Source organism: Cyprinus carpio, chromosome B12 (genome assembly GCF_018340385.1).
Source record: "Cyprinus carpio isolate SPL01 chromosome B12, ASM1834038v1, whole genome shotgun sequence".
NCBI lineage: Eukaryota > Metazoa > Chordata > Actinopteri > Cypriniformes > Cyprinidae > Cyprinus > Cyprinus carpio.
Genome location: NC_056608.1, coordinates 7,984,142 through 8,008,055, shown reverse-complemented (window position 1 = coordinate 8,008,055; position 23,914 = coordinate 7,984,142). Strand labels below are relative to the sequence as shown.

General features: G+C 36.2%; 1 protein-coding gene across 1 annotated transcript in view; it reads right to left on the bottom strand.

Annotated features, from left to right (window-relative positions):
• The window catches only part of LOC109062805 (wings apart-like protein homolog), a 64,704-nt gene extending 41,959 nt beyond the window's left edge, over nucleotides 1–22,745 (bottom strand). Inside the window, exons 1-5 of the mRNA XM_042735187.1 lie at nucleotides 22,400–22,745; nucleotides 19,162–19,649; nucleotides 5,807–6,488; nucleotides 4,488–4,816; nucleotides 2,618–2,733 (exon numbers count right to left, since the gene is read on the bottom strand). Of these exons, the coding sequence (XP_042591121.1) occupies nucleotides 2,618–2,733; nucleotides 4,488–4,816; nucleotides 5,807–6,488; nucleotides 19,162–19,627 (1,593 nt within the window). The 5' untranslated portion in view covers nucleotides 19,628–19,649; nucleotides 22,400–22,745. The remainder of the gene's footprint in view (nucleotides 1–2,617; nucleotides 2,734–4,487; nucleotides 4,817–5,806; nucleotides 6,489–19,161; nucleotides 19,650–22,399) is intronic.
• Nucleotides 22,746–23,914: the final 1,169 nt, after the last annotated feature.

Here is a 23,914-nt window from a genome sequence, read left to right as displayed (position 1 = left end):
TATCAAAGCAAAACACAAAAACATGCTAATTAAATTTTTTTACTACACTTTCATTTAATCCAAACTGTACATATTCAATTTTAAAGGGATTCTGAATTTTAAAGCCAAGAGTAACAACTAAGTTAGCTAAAAAAAAAAAAAAAAAAAAACCCAGAACTGCTTTTCTGACTGATATGACACAAACAATGTTAACTTGTACATTCTCTAACATGTATATTTTAGATTCACAAAACATTAAAAAGCCTCTGGTGTGTAAAAGTAGTAAATATCATTATGTCATCCAGTTTTTTTTACACTAATAAAAGTTATAGGAGCATTAAATAGTTAATAAAGAAACTTAATTCTAATGCTCATTATATTACTGTTAGCCGCGCTTATGCAAACAATTAACTAGTCTAATAACAGCGTTAATTTCAATCCGACATTCAAATTAAAATATTTCATAGTATTCATAACAGAAGCGGTGTTTCCCACAGCGGCATATGCAAATTCAAATTCATTCTCCGCCAGCAGGAGGTGGTTGTAGAGCACGCAAGAGAGAGAGGTTTCCCCAGTAACGGCTGTAATCAAATAAGCGCTGAGCCTGGGCTCACAAACACTGCTCAGGCATTACAGGCAAGATAAAATGAAAATGACATCCATAATTTTCTGAAGACAGTCGGTTTTCTTCAGAAATACAGTTATATAAAAACACCCGCACCGGGTTTAGACTTTGACACGTGCAGTGCTCATGTTTATTCAACAAAGTCAAAGCCTTTTGGAAAATCTGTTTTTGCGGTCAGTTTTGATATTTCCTAATGTATGGGAAACACTGTGAAACTTACCTGCTTGAACTCTTTCATTTGATCTGGGTGTCTGTGTTTTGTTAGTTTGGTGTGTTTCCTCCTTTTGAGGTCACCTCATCTCAGTGCTTTTATGAAGAGAGCGCATCTGCGCACCTTTCGGATAGCGCATTAAGAACCGGGTTGACCGGGTACTCGATACCACCGGTACTTAAAAATAAAACTACTACCATGACATTTTAGTTTTTTTAGTACCGGCTTGGTACCGAAGTAGCGGGTCTTTTGACAACACTATCCAGAACTGCTCTGAGAGTCACTTTTTTATACTGAACGTAGCATAGCCGTTTACTTGTCTGTTTGATCAAATAGCGCGCTTCAGCTTATTTAGCCAGATATGGAGAAACTGGTAGCCAGGCAACAGAGTGGCAACGTCACGCACATACACTCTAACAGCACCGAGAATTTGTCTAACCGTGCCGAGAACAGTTTCTTAGAACTGTTTGACCCGATAGTAAAAAAGCTGCTATATTCAAGAGCGAATGAGAACCGTTTCGTGGGGATCCCAGGTGTTCAAAAAAACAAAAAAAAAGAACATTCGAATCTCAAAATTGAAAATCGAATGCCAACCCACCAAACCAATATTCAAATATTCTGGTCAAGCCCTAAAGTTTCATGATTTTAATTAATTATACAGGCTTCTTGATTAATACAATTTTATTTAACTATTAAAAAGGAGTTGAGAAAAATTCAAACTGGAAAAAAAAAACTGACTCCAGAAAAATTAAAACGGAAAAAACGGAATTTGGAAAAAAAAAAACGGAATTTAAGAAAAAATAAAACTGATTTTATAGAGCCCTACATAAGAACCAAAGAATTAAGCTACTGTTTGTTTGCTCATCAATGTAAATATGTGAATAAAAACCTAAATTAAATCTGTTCATTACATAAAGTGATCAAGTCTACACCACGAGGATTAGAAAATTACAATTTAAATTTTTGGGTGAACTATCCCTTTACTTCTCCATTTTCAAATGGGTGGGGGGGCTTATATTTTGTTGATAAGGACTTCTCACTACAAGTATTGTAAGATGGTTGGTGTATTTTGCATTCCCAGATGCACATTAAAGCAACTGAAATGCAAAGTAGATGCAGAGAGGGATGCATATTATGGTTTCGGTTTTATTTTCATTAATCGTGAAGCACTACCTCTCACTATCAGTAATTGCCAGATCCGCTCTGATATGGTGATCAAGGGAACCATGGAGGAAAGCAGTTCTAATACCTCTTCCTACCTCTGTGTGATATGTAGTCATCAAAAAGTAAGCCATTCACAGGCTAATTCCCCCGGATAACATAAACAATGTGATGCTATCAAAACATTGCTCTGTTTGAGCATTTATATGCTTAAAGTTCAATCTTGACTTAAACAATCAATCATAACCCCAGAGAAGCCTGTGTGCACATAGAGCAGCCGCAGGAACATTCGTAATAATGGCTGAGCTGTCAGCGGGGGTGAGCAACATAACTGCATTACTGTCATTATAGATAAAAAGTCACGCTGAAGACAACAGTGCGATGCCCGTTCCACCCTCTGCCTTCACTATGCTTCCGTTAGCATACATAAACAAGAGAACAACAAATCAAACGCCTACATCCTTTCTTTCCATGATGGCAGTAGGGTAACATTTACTTTGGTGAAATGGGCAAAACAACCTTTAGATTCTAAATGAAATGACACGTAGTACAACATGCTCCAGAACAAATACTGGAATCACAAACCATCAGCTGAATGATGGAAAAAATAGAAAAAGAAAATGAGACGCTATGAAGCTTACCTTCTTAGGTCCGCTGAAGATCTTCCTGCTGCTCTCCTTGGCTTTCTCCTGAGCTTTGACCTGAGGTTTCTTTACTGTCTCAAAGGGAAAGGGAACCTCTGGAAATTCCAGAGGATCTGTAAAGCCACAAACAAACATCAGTCATGTGTCTGCTAATTGCAGCTATTATCTCTAAAAGGAAAATGTGTTCTCTGCATTGTTAACAAATACAGTTAATATTACAGTTATATAATTGTATTATTTTATTTAATATATATTGATTTAGTCCTTTTTTTTTTTTCAAACTTGGGTCGCTGTGAACATAGTTGCTCTGTATGTTAGCACACTAAAAATTTCAGAGGGTGGTGTGGTCAGTTTCTTTGGTGGGAGGAGGGGGTCCTGTAGCTAATTAAAATGATCAAAAATGATCATAAGTACTGTAGAGAATTTTAACATTTCATTTGCATGATAAGTTTTACACAATGCACAACATTAATAATCCAAAGGTGATGGTAAGGGGGTATATGGTGGTTTTACAAAATGGGATGCTTTTTGTAATTTTTTTCCAACCACAATTCGACCCCTGTATATAATAGGGATGTCATGATACCAAAAATCTAGTAGTCGGTACCGATACCACTAAAAGTACTCGATACTCAATACCAAGTCGATACTACAGGAAAAAAAAAAAATCAGCAATAATACCTAAAGATTAACTACTTTATTTAACATTACAAAAACATAACATTAGTGGCACTTGGCCTTGAAATAATACACACACGCACTCACACACACACACACGCACTCACACACACACACACACACACACACACACACACACACACACACACCATGCCTACACTCTGAATGCAAGTATTAGTTTAAATTCACTGACATACTGCCAGGCCAAAAATATTTTTTAAAACCATTAACATAAACAACAATTATTTAAAACAATAATATTAGCCAAACATGTTAATAAGGATAATCCACAGACAGATGCACAACAAATGAACAAGCTGTTAGCTGTCAGACAGTAATGTTATGCGTGTGCTCAATACTGCGAGTGCTCGTGTTTCTGAGCTGCACGCTCTCATTAAATCTCACATAATCGTATTCATTTATCATATATCGTCGCCATCTTCCGCACTAGTTCTTCTGTGTTCTTCTTTACCCTTTAAGCACCAACTGAAACACTTATAGGCATATGCTCTGTCTGCCCCCAACAGTTCCGGAAGAACTGAAGCCTCGCTAGTCGCTACCTTCAGTATCATCGGTATTTACGCTACTGAAGAAAAACAAGTACCCGCAGGATTTTAAAATGTAAATACCGACTTGGTACCATAGTATTAGTTCTCATGACATCCCTAGTATATAATATAATAGCTATGTCTTTGAAATGATATAAAAAAGCAGAATAACAAGGATCAATGTGTTAAAAATGTATTTGTACATGTCTATTTATAAATCGAACAAAGACATCAGGGACATATAACCAACTAACCAACAAATAAATAAAACCAAAGTAACAAATAAATGAGAAAAAAAAGTCTATCAAAAACAAAAACAGATCAAGTAAAACTATAAATATAATATAATATATTATTTAAATTTTCTTAGGCAATACTGTGCTTAACTGTCAGGAAAATAAAGTCACAATGAAAAACAAAAAAACAACACAATGGTCCTAAAAACAGTCTTCATTTTCTGTATGCAAAATAACATTTTGTATCGTAATTTTGTGATCAAATTCAACCTTTGTTCTTGACAGCATAGTGAGATCAGGAAAAACAACATCTGTGCAGATTTACTAAGGATTCAGGCAGGTACTACAACATAAACAGAACCCAAAGCTAGATCCCAAGAAACTGTGTTGAGTGTAAATACTGACCGTTTTTAAGGTTGTGACTGTGACCTGCAGTGTGACTGCTCTGAGAGATCTGTATCTCTCTGGGCTGAGGACTGTCAACATTGGCCTCTGTAGACATCAATGGCACTGCTATGCCTGCTGCAGCCTTCCTCTTAGCTTTCCTTCTTTCAGAGGAACCCTCATCTTCCTCACTGTCACTCTCACTCAGGTCATCAAAGCCGAAGTATTTGATCCTGTAGTTAGAGCTTCCTGAAGCAGAGTCGTCATCCTCAGGCACAGCATCCGTGTCATCAAACCCAAAGAGCTCCAGCTTACTGCTCTTCGCTTTGCTCTGTGTGGGTCTGGATCGACTAGAAACCCAACAGACAAACAGTCAGAATCTCACACGTGTAGACTTCAAATCACACATGAAGCAATGAGGCCAAGTGACAGCAACCAATGAATTATGAATTCGACAGAATTACTTGCATCTTTGAGGGTTTTATCACATTTTACTTCATCTACGTATACCTGATCAGTTGGTGTCTACAAATTAGCACTGGTTTAAAAAAAAAAAAAAAAAAAAAAACATTGCAAACAAAATTCTAACAATTTAAAATTATTTTATTTATTTCTTAAGTAGTGCTGTCATTACTTGATTAAATAGGAGCAGTTTTTTTTTAATGGTGTTAATGTTTTTGTTTTAGCGGTTGAGGTTGGAGCTGTTGTCGTGCTCAAATGGGTGACAAGGCTCAAAACAAATAAATACGCAAAAACTAAACAAATTATAAAATGCCACAAAACAACAAAAATAAAAACTAAATGCAAATGCCACAAAACAACAAAAACAAAAATAAAAACTAAAAAAACTAAATACAAATGCCACAAAACAAAACTAAACATTTACTATAAAATTAAACCAAAAAAAAAAAAAAAAAAAAAAAAACGCCAAATAACGAAACAACTAAAACTAAACAAAACATACAAAAAAGTATGTTACGTACTGAAGCTTTGAAAACAAAATTAATGGTTTAAAAACATAAATATTTAAAAGTGAAGAGGGAAATTATGTATTTTGCTGGCTTCTCCTGCGCTGTTGTTACTAAGCAACGGGGTAAACAGCTGCTGGCTTGATGACGCAAACGAACAGCGGTTCGGACCCAAACAAAATAATATAAGCGCAGTCCAGCGGGGGCAGGGCGGGGGGAGCAATCAAACTCGGGTTCGGACCAGGCAATTGAACCAAGTGTGAGTGCACCCCAAGACAACCGCCCAAAAATAGTATGAAGTACAGCTCAACATAACTGCAGGTTCTAACAATTTCATGTTATTACATCAATGTTCTTTCACAAAAGTATTACCTGGAAGGTTTGCTTTCTGCCTCCATTTTCTTCCTCAGTCTTCCTGTATCTCCTGGACCAGCAGCTGGGGCGCTGGCTGTGTACTCCTCCATACTACGGTCCATGGAGTCCTGGAAGGTGACGTTAAACATGGAAACACAAGACGGGTGTAGCACTGTAAAGTCTCTCGTCCGACCTCTGTTTATAGTTTTCCCAGAATTTTCGGCCCCACTGTTCTCCAACATTCCCATGGAGCTATCACTGGAAGCGCTTCCACTCCCATCAGCTCCACCAGGCTGTTTGCCTTTACTGGGTCTGCAGTACGTTCTGCAGTTGGACGCCCTAAGCACAGACTGAGAGTGGTCCTCACTTTCAGATGGCTCAACAGGAAAATTAAAGTTTCCTTGAGCAAACTCGTCTAACCGAGTCTCAGTGGAGGTTTTGCCCTGAATGTTGCTGTGACTGTAACTACTGGATGCCCACAAGGTAGACGGAGGGTCTTTAGGTCCGGTAAAGAGGGATGTGGAGCGTGCTCCCAGACCGACCACAGCGCTCCAGGCATCGTAAGAATCCTTGTCCTCTGTTTTTTCAGACTTTAATGTGGTGGTCTGGGCAAGAGGTCTCGTGTCGCTTTCAGAAGGGTTTTTGTACCATGAGTAGCTGTGGCGGTCTGTGCTCTCGATGGACCAACTCTGGGTTTTTCCTACAAAAAAGGAAGTCAGACATCAATCAGATTTTAGAGAACTCACCTGACTTCAAACAACTAAGTACTTGACCATTTATTTTTCTAAATCACCCGAAGTAGGTTACTGAAAATAGCTACATTAATAAACAAAACCAACAGAACTTGGTCTAATGTTAAACTATCAGCAATAACCAGTTACCCAAGCAAAATAATGTTGCAACTATTAGATACAACTACTAAAGTTGCACTATCCTCATTTGTTTGTCTCTCTGACCAAAATGACTCTGGTTTTATATTATAGGTTATTAGGGCTGCACGATAGTTGATACAACTGGATTGCGACTAATTGGGATTTAAACTCTTGACATCTGGCAGCCCAAATCTTGAAGTTGGCAAGTAAATAAGAGTAGAATTGCACTGTCTGCTTATGTGCATCAATCAGAGTGTAAAACAGTGAGATGTTGAGGCAGGTGAAAAGCGTTTGGTTAATGGGGAATATTGACCTATTGTGTGTCTTGTTGCAGAGCCCCGTCTTGATATAATGATTGACAGGTTGGGGGCGTGATCAGCTCGGAATACATTTTCAAATTCACATTGACTTAAACTACATTATGGGGTATTTAATGAAAATGCAATTGAAATGTCTTAAGTGTAAGTGTCAATGCATTTAAGAAAAATAAGACTCCTTTTTTGCAACCATTTTGCTGCACATTTGGCTCAGAATGCATTTTGAAATTCACACTGCATTTTGCTACAATTATCACGCAGTATCACAATGAAAATGCAATCTCAAGTGTCCTACCTGTATGTCTAAATGCATTTAGGAAAAATGCCATTTAAATTATAATTTTGCTACAATTTTTGCTTGGACATGTTAAACATATCTTATCAATTTGGGTAATACAATTTCATTTTAATTTTGCAACTTATAAAGCGTTAAAATATTTTTTTAATTTACACATTAAAACTAGTGTAGAAAATGGCAAATGTAAATTATATAATTGAATTTTCATTTTGCACTAAACATTGCACATATGGCATGGGAAAATGTACATTTAAATACAGAAATACATCAACATTTTACATGTTGGATTGTCATTTTGCATATAACATTTCAAAATTAATTTTGCTACCCATAAGCTTCCATAACCAAAAGGTGGTCGACCATTTTTATGTAAAATATATCACTGATTTGAATGGAGGTTCTAATCAGAGGTTCTACACATTTTTGTACTAAGTCCGTGGTCTTTAAGACTGCTCTAGTTTAAAGCAGAGATCACAGACTTAGTACATCAATTTTCACTGATCCCATGACTAGTCAAACACAGACAAGAAGTTAATATGAACACACTGTTAGACACCTTCAAAGCAATAATCACACCTCTGCAGTCATAAAATTGTCTACACTACAATCTCGCAGACAACATTTGTTTTTTACCATTCTAACATTACTATACGTAATCTCCATTACACCAATAACCACAATTAAGTCTATGTACTGTGAATCAGGAGACAGGACAAAACATTAATGGCAGCTTTGGAAAAAGGTTCCTAACATACAAAACCACCATTAAGCTCCATAGCAAAGAAAGTCAGTGTTGCAGAAAGGCTGTTAGGTCTAAAAACCATCTATTACACAACAGCACTTACACAATTTCAGTTATATCACTACTTTGGTAATTCAGAACATTCCCCTATTCATTAGATTGTGAAGAGGCGCAAATGACAAATTAGGCCATCGTGATCACCTCAAACACCCTGACTTTTATTAAACAACATCCAAATGACTGTTTATTCTCAACAAACCTATTAACGACAATTTAAGCAGTCATTGTCAAACTACTCATCACTCTCTAAAGACTGAATGCTGTTCAAATCTTAGTTGAAAGGGATTTATGTAACAGACCGATAAACACATCTGAATTAAAGTCTGTGTAATGCATGCAAAAACATCAAGTCAAGGAGCGTTCATGCTGTCAGCGTTTTGAATAGGAGGCAGCAGAAGTCATTCATTTTCAATAGGGGTTTGTGTTTAGGCGACATGCCTGACAGCATCCATTGACGACGCAACAACGTTAAGCAGCAGTGAACTATTCTAATGCACAGTAACAAGATACAGTGACCACCAACAGAAAAGCAGAACACAATGGGCCTCCTGAAGTTGGAATGTTGACAAAAATCATGGAATACAATATATATTGTATATTACAAAGTAATATTTTGGATTTTGAAAAGCCTGTTGACTTTTGCCATTTATCTAAGGTCACTTTGGAAGCTTTTTTTAAATATTTGTTTCTTATTTATTCAGTGCCACAGTGTTTACTGATTTTGACTATTTAAAATTTGTGTAATTGATTTATTTTGCTTTACAAAGTATGTCGTGCATCCAAGCGTTCTTATTCATTTTGCTAATAAACATTCTACGTTTCTTATTTATTTGGTTCCACAGTTTACACTGATTTTCAGTTTTGTATACCTATTTAAACTTTGTGTAAGTTATTTGTTATTTTATATTAGGCATATAGCATGGTGTATTTTTATTCATTTTGTTAATTAAATGTTCTATGATTAATATATATGCCAAGTATTTGTTACTTGAACTGATTCAAGCAATTTGCACCAAATTGCTGCTAATTTGGTACTGAAAGTTTCAAATTCAATTTGAAATTGAATCAACTTTCAAAATTCAACTTTCAATTTAAAGTGAAATTAAAATGTGCATGCCACTTTTACAAACTATTTAAAAGCGAGGAAACCCCACCCCACTGCGATTCTGGTATTGTCAAAAGGCGATTAACCAGTGGGAAAATTTCCTCACCATCACAACCTAACTCAGAATTTGACTTCATTTTCACTTTTAATTAAACCATCAAACTAAACTAATACAAAAACAACACAAACCAAAAACAAAAAATCAAAACACTACAACCACAACATGTCAAAACAAAAGTGTGGTTTAAACTTGAAACTGACAAAAATATATTTTATACAGTAGAATGTATTTCTCAGTATAAGAATTATAAAATTACTAAAACTTTACATTTTTAAGGAATATTACACAATTTTTCTCCCATGATTTAAATAAACCTGTTGTGCAGCACTTTGTTTGTGGATTCGGCATTATAATTCGTCAGACCGCTTGTCAATCAAGCGTCCTGTGAAGGGTCAATTGTCTTTTCTTCTCCAGTGAAGTATATCCAAGTGAAATGGCTTCTTCTCAAATTAGAAAAATAACGTAGGTATTTTGTCCATTGGGGACTGGTGGATTGTTGTCATTAAATGCTGCAATCTCATGAGTGACAGGTTCCCCAGCCCTCGTTCCAGTGTACAGGTCAAGAGAGATAAAATGTGATATGATGGAGAGATGATGTTACTTTTTTGTGATTAAAGATTAAATTACCTAAATTCACAAGATTAAATAATAAATTACTAAAAAAAAAAAACCACTAGAACTTGTGTACTTACAGCATCCTAAATGTTTCGAAGAATGTTTAAATCCAGAGAAATAAGCAATTTTAACTTGTGACACGGACCGTGTCCATAGTGTCATTGTGTCGCCTGCCAATGATGTCATAACCCCTCGATTTCCATTTTTTTTTGTAGAAAACATGAAAACACCAAAGATGCTTTAATATGTTGTGCGTTTTAATAGACAGGTGACGATCACACAGAGTAGCATTATAACAGAATTTTCAAACGTATCTAGTATGATAAAACATTGCTGCTTTTTTTTTTTTTTTTTTTCTTTTTTTTTTCACACATACGCACAACCGTAAGGAGCGGAAGCAGTCGACTGTGGCATAATAAAAGCTCGGCTGCTTTCAAGCCGTGTGTCACGCTCATTCAGCGGCCTTGTTTTGCTTCGACGGCTTTCAGCCTCACCCTGCTTCATTCTACTACATTAATTAGCTCATCCATGAACATGATTTCTGCCCGAGTCCCGTCGGACTGCATCGGCTGTGAGGATGAAGATGACAACTCCCATGATTCCACACTCAGTCAACGCATCATCAAACCATGCCTTTGTCTATTTGTTTATTTTGAATATGCGCCCTCCAGCGGCAAAAATTACATATTGTGACTTTAAAGAAATTAATAAAACAATCCACAGATAAATCATGTATAATAAATGCTGCAATATTCAATAAAGAAATAAAGAAACTCTATTTTGATTTCATGGTGATTTTAAATACTCCATATTAAAAGACATTTGTAAAAATCCTGTTTGGATTTTTTTTTTTTCCCCATAAATAAATAACTGGGTACGAGACCATTCTTTGACATTTCAAAAATAATACATTTCTGGAAGAGGACAGAGAAATGAATTTTCCACTCGGCAGTGCTCTCACATCACCACTCTGACAGAGAATTGACAAGTTTCAATCTCACAAGCAGCGAGAAGTCAAACAAGTCCACGTTCCTCCCTCGCTGTACTTCAGCATCTGTGTCTTATCACTGCAAGTGTCATCTTTAATCCCATCCTGTCCTCTGACAACCGTGGGACACTTGTTTACTCTATTTTGGGGTTTCTTAGAGGAGCATACGATTTCCAGCTCATACCAACATTTTAAGCAAATTCTCAGCACCTCTGAAATCTAGAAACTATCATAAAACCATCAACAGTCAATCAAAAAAAAACTAATTGCTTTAAGATGGATCTTATAATCTAGCAGTGTTATTTTCTCCTTGCCATAATTTTGTCAACAGTGCATTTAAAAAAACTAATTTAAATCATGGCATGATCACATGACCTTTTAATCAAGATTAATTTCGTTCTTGGTAGGGCTGTGCAATACATCAACTTTATAAAACAAATTTATTAAGCTCACCTCATTATGAAGGTTAAACTAAATGTCAAGGTTATTATATGATTTAATTACACATTCACAATTTCTTGTAGAAGTGATATAGAAATGCTATGTACAGTACACGGTTGTCTTCTGATGTGATGTCACTGTCAAATGGATAACCTGTATCTGGGGAGCAGTTCATCCAAGATAGTGTTTGCATTCAAAAACAGCTAAAAGGAGGAAGTACTGTAAAGTTTTAAAAGTCAGGGGAGCTTGTGCTAGTTTGTCATTGCAAGACAGAAGCTGCAGAAGATGATTTCTGAATGGGGAAACACCTCGACTGTGAGTATTTAAATGCTGCTGAGCATGGTTATATCTAACTGTGTTTATTATATAATTTTCCTAGTCCAGAGAAAGCCCACCTTAAAGGAACACTCCACTATTTTTGAAAATAGGCTCATTTTCCAATTCCCCTAGAGTTAAACAGTTGAGTTTTACCATTTATTAATCCATTCAGCCAATCTCCGGGTCTGGCGGTAACACTTTTAGCTTAGCTTAGCGTAGATCATTGAATCTGATTAGACCGTTAGCATCTCGCTCAAAAATGAACAAAGAGTTTCGATATTTTTCCTATTTAAAACTTGACTCTTCTGTAGTTACATCATGTACTAAGGCCGACAGAAAATGAAAAGTTGCGATTTTCTAGGCCGATATGGTTAGCTTCTATACTCTCATTCCGGCGTAATAATCGGGGAACTTTGCTGTAATATAGTTTTAACAAATAAAGATATTTTTAGAATAGATATAATTAGAATAAAAAGGAAGCAAACGCTCTAACAGAAATCTGAGTAGTAAGATGTAGTAAGTCTATATGCACTAGGGATTTTTAGCAATAATTTTACATAAAGCAGTTTGTAAATATGACATGAATAGAAAAATAGCATCCATAGCACAGCATAGTTAGAAATCAAGCATTTAAAGTTTGTTGATTGTGATTGTGTCTGTTGAACTTCCCCGTCTGCATCCAATTCACACAGACCAAGCATTACACACAGAGTACACTTTTTTTTTTTTTTTTTTTTCAGATAATAAATGTACACTTCAGAAGATTTCACGGCTGAATTAAAAAAAAAATATATATATATAGAAATTATATAAATGCATATTTTCTGAATGCTGATGGTAGGTGAGAAAGAATTCTCACATTTGCCGATAAATTATTAATGCTATAATACATTTTCATACACATTTTAATTTTTGTTTAACAGTTCTCTCTAATTTATTTAAACTGTTAAACAGAGATCTTGTACTTGTTATTTCAACTGTGAAACAGAGATCTTGTACTTCGGAATCACAGATTCTACGTCTTGCATGACCAAATAAGAATTTTCACTGGAAAATGTCATCTGAACAAGTAACATGTCTACCACTTTTGTTCTGACAACTGAGAAAAAAAAAGCATTACAATACATTGTGATACCAATGGTGATTAACTCTAACGATTGCTTAGCCCATATCACATTAAACCATGCAAATTATTATTATTGTTATACTTTGTTCTCAAAATGTTAATGTTAACATTTACACTGCATGGCTATGTGCATTTAGTGTGTATTAGCATTCCATGTAGACTACTGGTGACCATGGGTGAATATCCAGTTGTCACTGATGATTGTTGTATCGTATGGACCTTTCTGGATTACAACCCACCATCAAAATTATTTAATTATTCCAGCTGCTGTAAGAAAAGGCTATTAATAATCCGCCACCTGCAGCATTCTCAAGAGCAATATAGCCTACTAGTTGGGTACCCTTCTTTATATTTACAGACATGACATAATGACGCAAAGAAGAATGAAGGCATGCTTGTATTTCCCACGAAAACTCACCAGTACCACTCAAATTAGAAAACATTATTACAAGCTTACCGTTCTGAATCGGGCTAAGGTAAAGAGAGAGTTTTGAAGACTGGCTGGTTATGTACTTGCCCAAAAAAAATTTTTAACCAAAAAAAGTTACGGACTGCAGCTTTAAAGTAGTCTGTATAAGCACAATGCTGCTTTGTTTATAAAGACAACTAGGTATGCAACAATACCAATAATGATATAATTTATTATTTGTCAAATCTCATTCTGTTAAAAAAAAAAATAACTCTGAGAAAATCATATTGTGAAATCAGTATCATGAATCGTATCGCATCATAAGTTGAATGAATTGTTACATCCCTATTCATCAGCTGCAAAAACAAATGAAAGTGATTCCAACAACATTGTTCCTCTGTAGGCCTGTCGCGATAGTCGATAAATCAATTAATCGCACGATAAAAAAAAAATGAGCTCAATAATTTTTCCGGCCGCGATAATTTCTTTTTTCAATTTTTATTTAAAAAATGTAAAATGTCATGATGTGAGGTTAGTCTGGAGCGCAGCCTGTAGACACCCCGCAGCAGAAAACACCCTCTCCGATGGCACAGATGTCCCGGGAATAAAGAGATAACGTCTCGCTAGAGCGGCCAGCTTTGGGAAGCTCCTTTCATTAGCTTGTGGATGTTTGCGTCGCAAGTGATATTGCATTGTACTTGCACTACTGCTTTATTTTAATACCGCGTAGCATATTTTGCAAGTAACTTCGTTGCCCTTTCTGTCGAAATGCTCCCACATAGTAGCCTACTTTTCGCTCGCTTCATTTGGCTTGCTCATAAATATGTCTGTAGGCATGTGGTTGTGTCAATGCGCCCAGTGAGTTAACTTATATATAGGAAATATATTATTACCACGCAAAAAAAAAAAAAAAAAAAAAAAAAAAGTTTAACTTAAAAGTTCACATGTCGCGCCTAAAAACGTGTGGAAAACGCTAGGCGCGCCACTTTCTCCTCCTTTCCAAAGCGCTCGGGCAGTTGCGCTCCTGAGGCGTCTGTCCTTGCTAAGCATCCATCAGCTGCGATATCCGTTACAAGGAAATTTCAGCAATGGATTTCCACCACCGAAAAACCCTTGCTGTAACTCCGCTACAAGATTTATTCACAAAGTAAAAAAAAAAAAACTCTGCAGTGTTTGGGTGCACCCCATTTTTCAAAAACAAATAGGAATTTCACCCCGAAGGATGCTGACTGAGTTGGTTCTGGTGCTCTTGCGTCATTCTGAAAAGTTGAGATGTTTTTAACAAGATGAGGTGCGGACGCAGCTGGAAAAAACGAGCGCGTCGCTTCCATTATGAGCGCGCAATACCGCACGTCTACATTTGAAATAACGAACTTGAGCGCCCAAAAGACGTGATATGTGAACGGCCCCTTAATCGGTCAAAATGTTTACTTTCGGTTAACGGTTAAACGGTCAATATGAGCATCCCTAACTGGCATATAAACATTGCTTGGAATCTGCCATAAAATCTCTCTCTTTCTCCCTCTCTCTCTCTCTTCCTTGGTGGACATAGACGGCAATTCACTTTTGCTTTATTTGAACAAAGCTTTATGCTGGAGAAATTATTTTTCAAAAGTTTTTTGCATATGGCCTGTTGAGGCTTTGTTTGTTTACAAAGGTCATAACCGGCACTATTTGCGTCTGAGTCTAATGTTTGTTTATTGTTATAGCTGTGTTGTGGACTTATCCTCATTAAATTAAAATGCTAATTAAAACTTAACATTTATAGTTATTGTCCATAGACAAATTCCTTTTTGATCCAGTGGGCTTTGTTCTGCTGTCTAGAGAACGATATGAACATACACATCTACTTTTAGATATTTTCTATTATCTATTCTATTATCTAATCTATTTTAGATAATAGATTGATCCAAGCAATATGCATAGGAGCAACAAAACTGAAGTGTCTTAGGGAGAGCCACTCATCAGCATGCGTATTCATAAGAGACTCTTCGTGCTTACAGTCAAGGTGATGAGTTCTGTGTGCTGTGCTTCTAAATGAGATAAGCAGCTCACAGGAGCCTGTCCTAACGCTACGCTCCATCGGCGTCTAAGTGTTCTCCTCGTATTAACATCGCCGCTGACGGGTGTCAGTGTTCTGAAAGTTTCCTCTAACTTCACCTCATTGATTACTTAGTCAGCCAAATGATTTGCAAGACCCTGGAGGAGTACCGACCTGAAAAAGCAATTACGCAGAGGAAATGTAAAATAAGAGTTTGGGCCAATTAAAGATTTTCCTTTCTTGGTCTGCTGGGAGCTCCAGGCTGTTGTTGCAAGAGTCAGTCCGCCGTATCCATTACTGTGATATTAAACAGGGTCTTACACAAGTCTACAGCCCATAACAAGGTGTCCTGAGCATTTACAGCACTCATGGCAGCAGATGCCCTCAAGGAAGCTTTCTGTGAAACGTGAACAATTACTAAAAAAAAATTTTTAAAAGAAAAAGAAAAAGTGACTGATGAGTCAGATTATCTCAGGTCTGTACCGCTAAAACCAACATCCCTACAGCAACACACATGTGAAATTCCGCCCACATTCACTTCCACATTTCCTTTCCCTCCTTACAACACAAATAAGAAATCAAAGTGTGACGGTTTGTTTTTTGGCATTTTGTTGGATATGAGAAGCAATGTTTTGTCATACGAGAATCCATATGTATCTACAATATCACTCTACATTGGAAGATTTTTCATTAACACAACTCGCTGTTTGATGCGAAAGCCAAGCATTCCTACTGCCACAGTGGGCGACACTATTTCACAAGCAGTGATCTCATTGGCTAATGTTCACATTTCGCCTTCCGAGTTTTAATTTCAAAGAATGCCTTCAAATTACATCTCATTTCATCTGAATGTTTCTTAAAAAGCCATGTGAACTGTTGTACATTTCACATCCTTTCTACAGCCACACATCCTCTCACATCCTTTCTATTTATGGAAAATTAGTGATACAGCCTCATATGATTATTTAACTTTAAAAAGGCAACAATTTAATTTAAATTAGCACAGATGAGAAGAAAGACAAACTAGCGAAGGAGACACGCTGAATGAAAATGCACATTGGGCACAGTTGCCAAAAATCAGAGCCATTCTGCAGATATATGTGGACAGATATCACAGAAAAGTCTCATCGAAATGGAATTGAAATCGCGATTCGACAGAAGCTGTGATTGTCATGCGTATACTTCAGTGAAGCATGGTTCTGTGATCAGCAGTAAATCTCCATCCAAAGCCCAGAGGGCGCTCTGGCGCTGAAACTACAAATACGCCTCACAGAAGAAACTCAGGAAATGCATATAGTGGTAGCTGGATAAACAGAAGATTTAACTGCTTTTATTGATTCAACACGACTAATAAACACACAATTATGACAATATATGGTTTATCTGAATTATTATTATTATAATTCTCATTAAAATAAAGTATAATGCAATGCCTTTATCACTGCTTAGAATACTATGAAATATGTTGTGTGCCTTATTCTGTGTAAGAAGCCACATCATCTCACAGAAGGATTTACTTCAAACACTCGACTGACGTTATGAAGTGAGTTTTGAGTAAAAATATGTTATTAAATGTGGTATTTTCACATGCTTTCAGATGGAGCAGCATTTACTACACAGAGCCGTAGTCCACTGAGAAGCTATGCAAACAGCTGTCATTATCACGATTTCTTCGATTTCATAATCGCGCAATAAAATCATCTGTGATTTTTTTGGCGTAACTTGTCAGTGAACTATAGCTCCACAGCTTGAAAAAGAAAAAAAAATTCAATCGGTTCACTCAGAGCAGAATCGATATTTTAACGTTTCTGTTCCTGCGTTCCTCTGATATTATTACCGTTCCGAAACCAGTTCGGCTGGAAGAAATACCAGTTAATAATGTTATTTTTTTTTTAAACAAATTTCTTTGCCTAATAATAATAATAATAATAAAGTACAGCATTTTCTTTACTCAAAAAGAAAAGGAAAAAAGAGAGATCTGGTAACGTTAGCCAATAACCCGCTGCGCTTAGTCACAGACAGTACAGCATCATCTTTTCTAGAGTTTGGTCAAATATAGGCTCCTAAAAAATTTTTTTTTAAAATCTATCACCACTTTAAAGACGTCAAAGTATTTTTAAGAAAAAAGCACTTGTATAAGATTGCGTTTTGATAGTGAAAAAATAACATAAGTCGCAACTCACGTCGCATTTTAATAGCCCTATTACTTTCCGAAATAATAAAGGCTAAAATGCCTGTAGGCTAAAGCAAAATGTTTACAAACATAATAAAAACAGTTATTAGTTTCTCTCCAAAACAAATCCTCTAAAGTTTGGGCTATAAAAACGTCAATCCAAAAACAAATTAATTTAAGGTGAAGCTGATACCTACCTCTCTCATTCGGCACGAATCCAAATGTTTCCATATTCCCAACGTATCTGGATGCTAAAATATTATTTATTATATAGTGTTTGTACTTTCATCACAATAAAACATCGTCCTTCACATCGGCTTTATCAGCACAGTGAGGCGCAGTCGCGCAGAATGCAACAAATTTTGTACAACAGAGCAGTGTAACTTTTTATTTGTTTATTTAACTGTATTTTATTTTGATTATGAACAGGCTTCAATATAGCAAAATTATGTTGTGTGTGCACGTAAGGCGTTGGCGCGATGGGCATACCAATGCTAGTTGGTTATACAGAAGCAAGACATTATTCAAAGCTGTCAAGCTTTTGCAAAATAAAGGAAAATACTCTCTGCTGTTTCGTTTTCCTTTCCGAAAACTTTGAAAAGGACATTTCACTCGTTGGCTTCAGTGTCACATTTGCATTGTACTACTGGAATTCATGATTGGTTGACAGCAAATTTCAAATATTAAATAGAACGATAAAATAATGATATTAACCAGTTAATGGCCATTTCAAATTTTCAATTCTGTTCGGAACTATAAAATTTGATTTTGTTTCTGGTTCTGTTCCTGTCAAAATTTCATTCGTTTTCGTTCCTTGAACCGGTTCAGAGCCCTGTATGGCTCTGTGTAGTAAATGCTGCTCCATCTGAAAACACGTGATGATGATTTACTGCTGATTACAGAACCGGCTTTACTAACAAAATGCACACGACAATCGCATTTGATTAATTGTGCAGACCTACTTCAGACTATGATTCCAGAAGAATGCATATTGTTTTAATTTTTTACACATCTCCTGGTAACAAGGAACATTTCTGAGTGAGTTTGTTCCGTTCGGAATGTTTGAAAGTCTAGTAGTGTGTGATCCTCAGTCGTTTAGTGTATGATGACAACATTTTTCCACTAAAACTATATAATCTCATCAAATGTACAATGCCTAGTGTTTTCAAATCTGTTCAGATTTTAAGTTGCACAGTGTATTCCAGGTTTTAGTAACAAGTAGGCGGCCTAATCTTTGTTTTTTTGTATCTAAGCATTCACATGCACTTCATCCAGACAGACTTGTAAAAGATGCTGGATATCTATCAGAAACACCTGATGATATAAACTGAAGTGGACTTCACCAATGCTCTTGCACACCTCTCAATCTGAGCAAAAGAAACTGTAAGAAACAGCTGACAAGCCCTCCACAAGACAGTCAAGGATTTAAAGAGGACTTTGGTGATGATCCTGTATATGCTTCCTTACTTCAATGATGTACTTCATTCCAAATATGAACTGCAAAGTCAAACTTAAAGATTTAGATGTGATAAAAAGTTGTTTGTTTAAATGTTTCAGGCAAGTAAACAACCACAACAAAAAAAAAAAAAAAAAAAAAAAAACTTATCTAGGGCAGGTTTATACAATATTGTAAGCTCACACTCACTTGCTGTGAAGTTAAACAGGTCAAACACCTGAAACACTCTAAAAGCATATAACAACAACTGATTAATGCAGGGATGCTAGAACAAATAAAGTAGTGTTTAAACGTTAAAACAACTCCAGTGTATTTTTTGAGAGAGAAAAAATCCTTCAGGGAAAAACATACCTGCAGTAGAGGTGTTAAACAATTTCCCAGGATCCTCTGGCACTTTGTGAGCACTTCTCTCAGTGCTGAGAGAGAAAGGGGCCCTGCTGGGGGCCACAGCCTCTATGCTGGCGGGCTGGTTCACCCTGCTGTTGGGCTCCAGTGTTAGGCTGGCTTGGGATCCCCCTGTTGACGTCATTTTGGATTTAGGCTGGGCTACGTTACGAGACGTGACCGGCCTGGATTCGTCGTCACTGTCGAATCCGAACGGATCCTCTGATCCATCACCATCCGAGACCTTGGTCCTCTTGGTCTGATCTATCACCTCGGTCTTCAAACCAGGCCTCTTTGCTCCCACCTTGGCTTTGTAAGTCGTCTCGCCCCATTTGGTGCTGAGCGTGGCTCTTTTATTGGACAACACCTCGTCAAACTTCGAGGTCCCATCGCCGCCTCTTCGGCTGTATGTTTTTCCAAATCTAGATGTCATTGTGGCATCTGTCTCATATTCCCTGTGAACAATCATCAACTGTTACATGAATAATTCATTGGCTGTTTTGTAATCAAATGTTGATTATTAACAATCTGCCTCAAGTTTCATCTGTTCATATTAATGAATAAAATCAACATTATTCAACATTCTTCATGTGTGAAGATCTCTGAGCAATTCATTATAAAACAAATGCACTCATAAACTCATTTAAAACTGACAACAACTTGCATTTCTGTGTTTTAATAAGCAAATCCTTTTTAGTTTTTTTGTTTTTGTTGTTGTGTTGGGTTTTTTTTTTTTTTTAGGTTTTTTAGTCGAAATACCAGTCCATAACGTTACCTCCAGCAAAAAAATAAAAAATAAAAATCCCCTGTTGCCCTCTTACATCGAAAACCATCAACATATTTGTTTAAAACTGTTTTGGACTGCTTTCACTTGTAAATAGGCCTTAAAGAAATACTCCACCCCAAAATGAAAATTGTCATTAATCACTTACCCCCATGTTGTTCCAAACTCATAAAAGCTTTTTGTTTAAGATATTTTGGATGAAAACCGGGAGGCTTGTTACTAGGGCTGCACAATTAATTGCATGCGACTGTCATGCATGTCTCGTCAGTAAAGGCAAGCAACACTGACAAGCTACGCAATATCGCATCATAATCGCAGATGAATCGCATTCGGTTATGAATGTGATATTGCATAGCTTGTCAGTGAACTACGGCTCTGTGTAGTAAATACATGTCCCATTGACTGAGATGAGAATACTTTTTGTACGCAAAAAAAAATAAAAAAATAAGGACTTTATTCAACAATCTGTCTCTTTTATGTCTCTCCGGATCACTGTAGCGGCATTTTGGATGAATGCAAACTACATATGCTATTCTGTGTCAGCTGTGACACAAGGATATGTTTTCTACGTATATGCTTTGATTTGATATGAAAAAAGCACATCTGTGTAGCGCGGGTGACACAGAAGAGCATACGCTGCTTGCGTCCAGCTGATGTTCTCCAAAATGGCGCTATGGTGATGCGGAGAGACACAGAGGAGAGGAATTGTTGAATAATACAAAGTATTCTCGTCACTTCATAACGTTACGGTTGAATCACTGATGGCAGATGGACTATTCTGACAATGTCTTTCATACTTTTCTGGACCTTGACGGTGTAATTTACTTGGCAGTCTATGGGACAGTCACAAGCCTCCTGGTTTTCATCCAAAATATGTTAAATTGTGTTCCGAAGACGAACAAAGCTTTTAAATGTTTGGAACGACATGGGGGTAAGTGATTAATGACAAAATTTTCATTTTGGGTGGAGTAACCCTTTAATCTGTGAATATTTCTCGCCTTATTGAGCCAAAACAACCTTTTCACTGAAGAAAGCAATATTATAGATAGAGGACTTGCATTTTAGCCAGAAGCAATGTTATCTTATTAATGGATTTGTTCCTTACAAACAAACAGCTTTTTCCTTCATAGGATGCTATTTACTGGACTGGAGTCATGTGGATTATTTGTATTTTATTGTTATTTTTTTTCACATTGTGATTTTAACAGCTGTTTGGAACCTCATTTTTGATGATGGCACCCATTCACTGCAGAGGATCCACTGGTGAGCAAATGATTTGATGAGCAAACCATTGCTAAATTTCTCCAAATCTGTTCTAATGATAAAACAAAATCATCTACATCTTGCATGGCCTAAGTGTGAGTAAAATTTTCAGCAAATTTTCATTTTGCACTTTGAAAGTTCCAAGATCCTGACTACTTACTAAAATAAACCAAAAACTTGTAAACCTGTATTCCTTGAAGCAAATGCTACAGCACATTATTACAGCAATCATTCATAACCATGATATTACCACTGTGATCATTTGAGGCCGCCAGTGGTTTGCAACCTATCTAGTCACAGCTGGACAAACCCCAAGAATATTCAACTAAATGTATGCTACAATTCCATTCAATACTTTCTGTACACAAAGCCATCAGGAGTATCAGAATAAATAAGTTTAAATGTCACTTTGTACCCTACATAAGAAAAACTAAACTTAATGTACTCTTAAAAAAAAAAAAAAAATCATAAGTTTAAACCTTCATATATCAACAAAATAACAACAGGAAGTGCAAGTCCCAAGATCTTAAAAAAAAACAAAAAAAACAAAAACAAGGATTTTCGAGTTGCATTCATTGACATACCAAGTAAAATGCCACTGAACATTAATATAAAATAATTCAATACATGGCATTACCATCATCATAATTTTAACTTTGTACAGGCTAAGTAGTGCCAACTGAACAACCCCGAAAATATATTTAAATTTATGCAACAATTCCAATCGATATCATTGCAAACACAGCGACTGTCCCTTAATAATCAGCAATAAACTATGAATGCTAAAAGCTAGCATGATTATAAGCTAATGCTAATAATTGTACCTGTTCTCTTCTGTTTACCTTTCACTTTGCAACGTCCCTCCCCTCGATAAGCAAATAAGACATTAACACAACCTTTACGTGGATTCCAATAATAAAAAAAAAAAATTGTCTGAAAATCAGCTTAGCTGATAAAAACAACATAACCATGCTAACGGGTAATGGACTAGCAAGAAGATTAGCATGAAAAGGCTAGCAGGTTTACTTAATCAGGCAATGCTGTGAAATGCATTCCTATATCCAGCATTAAAACTCAATCACTGTTTGGTTAAATTGTAGATTTTTAATCTACAGAAAACTGAACCCACAGCAGAACCAACGGAGGTTAAATACTCGCCTGGTTAATGAAGAGAGTGAATCCGGGCCTCTGAGCTTCACTAACACTATAAACAAACACTAAATACTGACAAGCGCTGCTTCACGAGCTCCGCCAACACAGTTATACCTGTATCTGAGATATGAGTTTCGCTATAATGGAATATAAAGATTCACAAGCTTTCTATTTAAGTTTTCCTCATGTATTTCTCCCTCGATTGTTTCGGCTCTGAAACACCAACGGCCTCCATTCGCGTTCCCCCTCCCTCGCGTTTTCGCGTCACGACAATCGCGTCGCTGCACAGGCGTAAAAATGTTGACCAATCACGGGCTGCGCTGTGCATACGTCAGACGATTTTCGAGGTCAGCCCTGGAAAGAGCCTTGAACTTGAACGCGATGGGCGTCACGTACTGCTCGCTAAATTATGGGAGTTGTAGGCAGCTGTTGGTTTTATGTTAAGGAATTTACTGAAATAACACTTAACAGGCAACATCAACTATAATCTTTGTTTAGTAACGTTACAAAAATATTTAGTAATTAGTAATACAATTAAATGAAGAAAAAAGTTTAGCATTGTCTACATTTTGGGCCAATAGTGTTTTCATTTTGTTTATGTAGTATTTTATTTCTTCGGTTTGTTTTGGTCAGGCATATGTGTGTCATTTGACCCACATGTCTCCTAGCAACAGGACCTGTCAACAAGAAGTAGAGTAGACATATCTAAACGCTACGTGTCTTTTACTTTTCATCCACCGGTACAGTACTGCCTGGTTTGTTTAATGACTTTCAATGTTTATTTACGTATGAATGTATACAGTATACCCTATGTTATGTGGAAAAAAATTCCCCACAAAGATGGCAATATCCGATCCCCATGAAGAAACAAGCTTATAAATCATACAGAATGACATTTTTTTGGAAAGCTAAAAATGCAAAATGTGTGAGGGGTAGGATTGAGGGGTAAGGGTAGGGTAAGGGTGTATAAAGTACCATTTGTACAGTATAAACATAAATAATTATGCCTACTGAAAAGTGCATTCGATTGATAAAAAAAGACAGTAAAAACATTTATAAAGTTACAAAAGATTATATTTCAAATAAATGTTTTTTTCTATTTATCAAAGAATGCTGAAGAAAAAAAAAAGGTTTCCACAAAATAATCAGCAAAACTTTCTGACATTGATAATAATAAGAACTGTTATTAATAACTGAAAACCAATAATAATTGAGCAGCAAATCAGCATGCAGCAAGTTTTTCTTCAAAAAGATTTTTTTAAAGTTGTAAATAAAATAAAAATTAATGGAGTGTGAGAAAATAGTCTATTATTATTATTATTATTATTATTATTATTTATATTTTTACTTACTTTCTCAAGATTAATAGGCTGATTGTCATTTCTTTGTAACTGTGAAATTTATGTGTAATGTCTGCTTAAAAACTGATTTAAAGTCGCTCACCAATTTTTATTTTTCATTTATTTATTTTTTTCAGCGTAACAAAAATATTTTACTATACACTTCACAGCTATAGTTCAT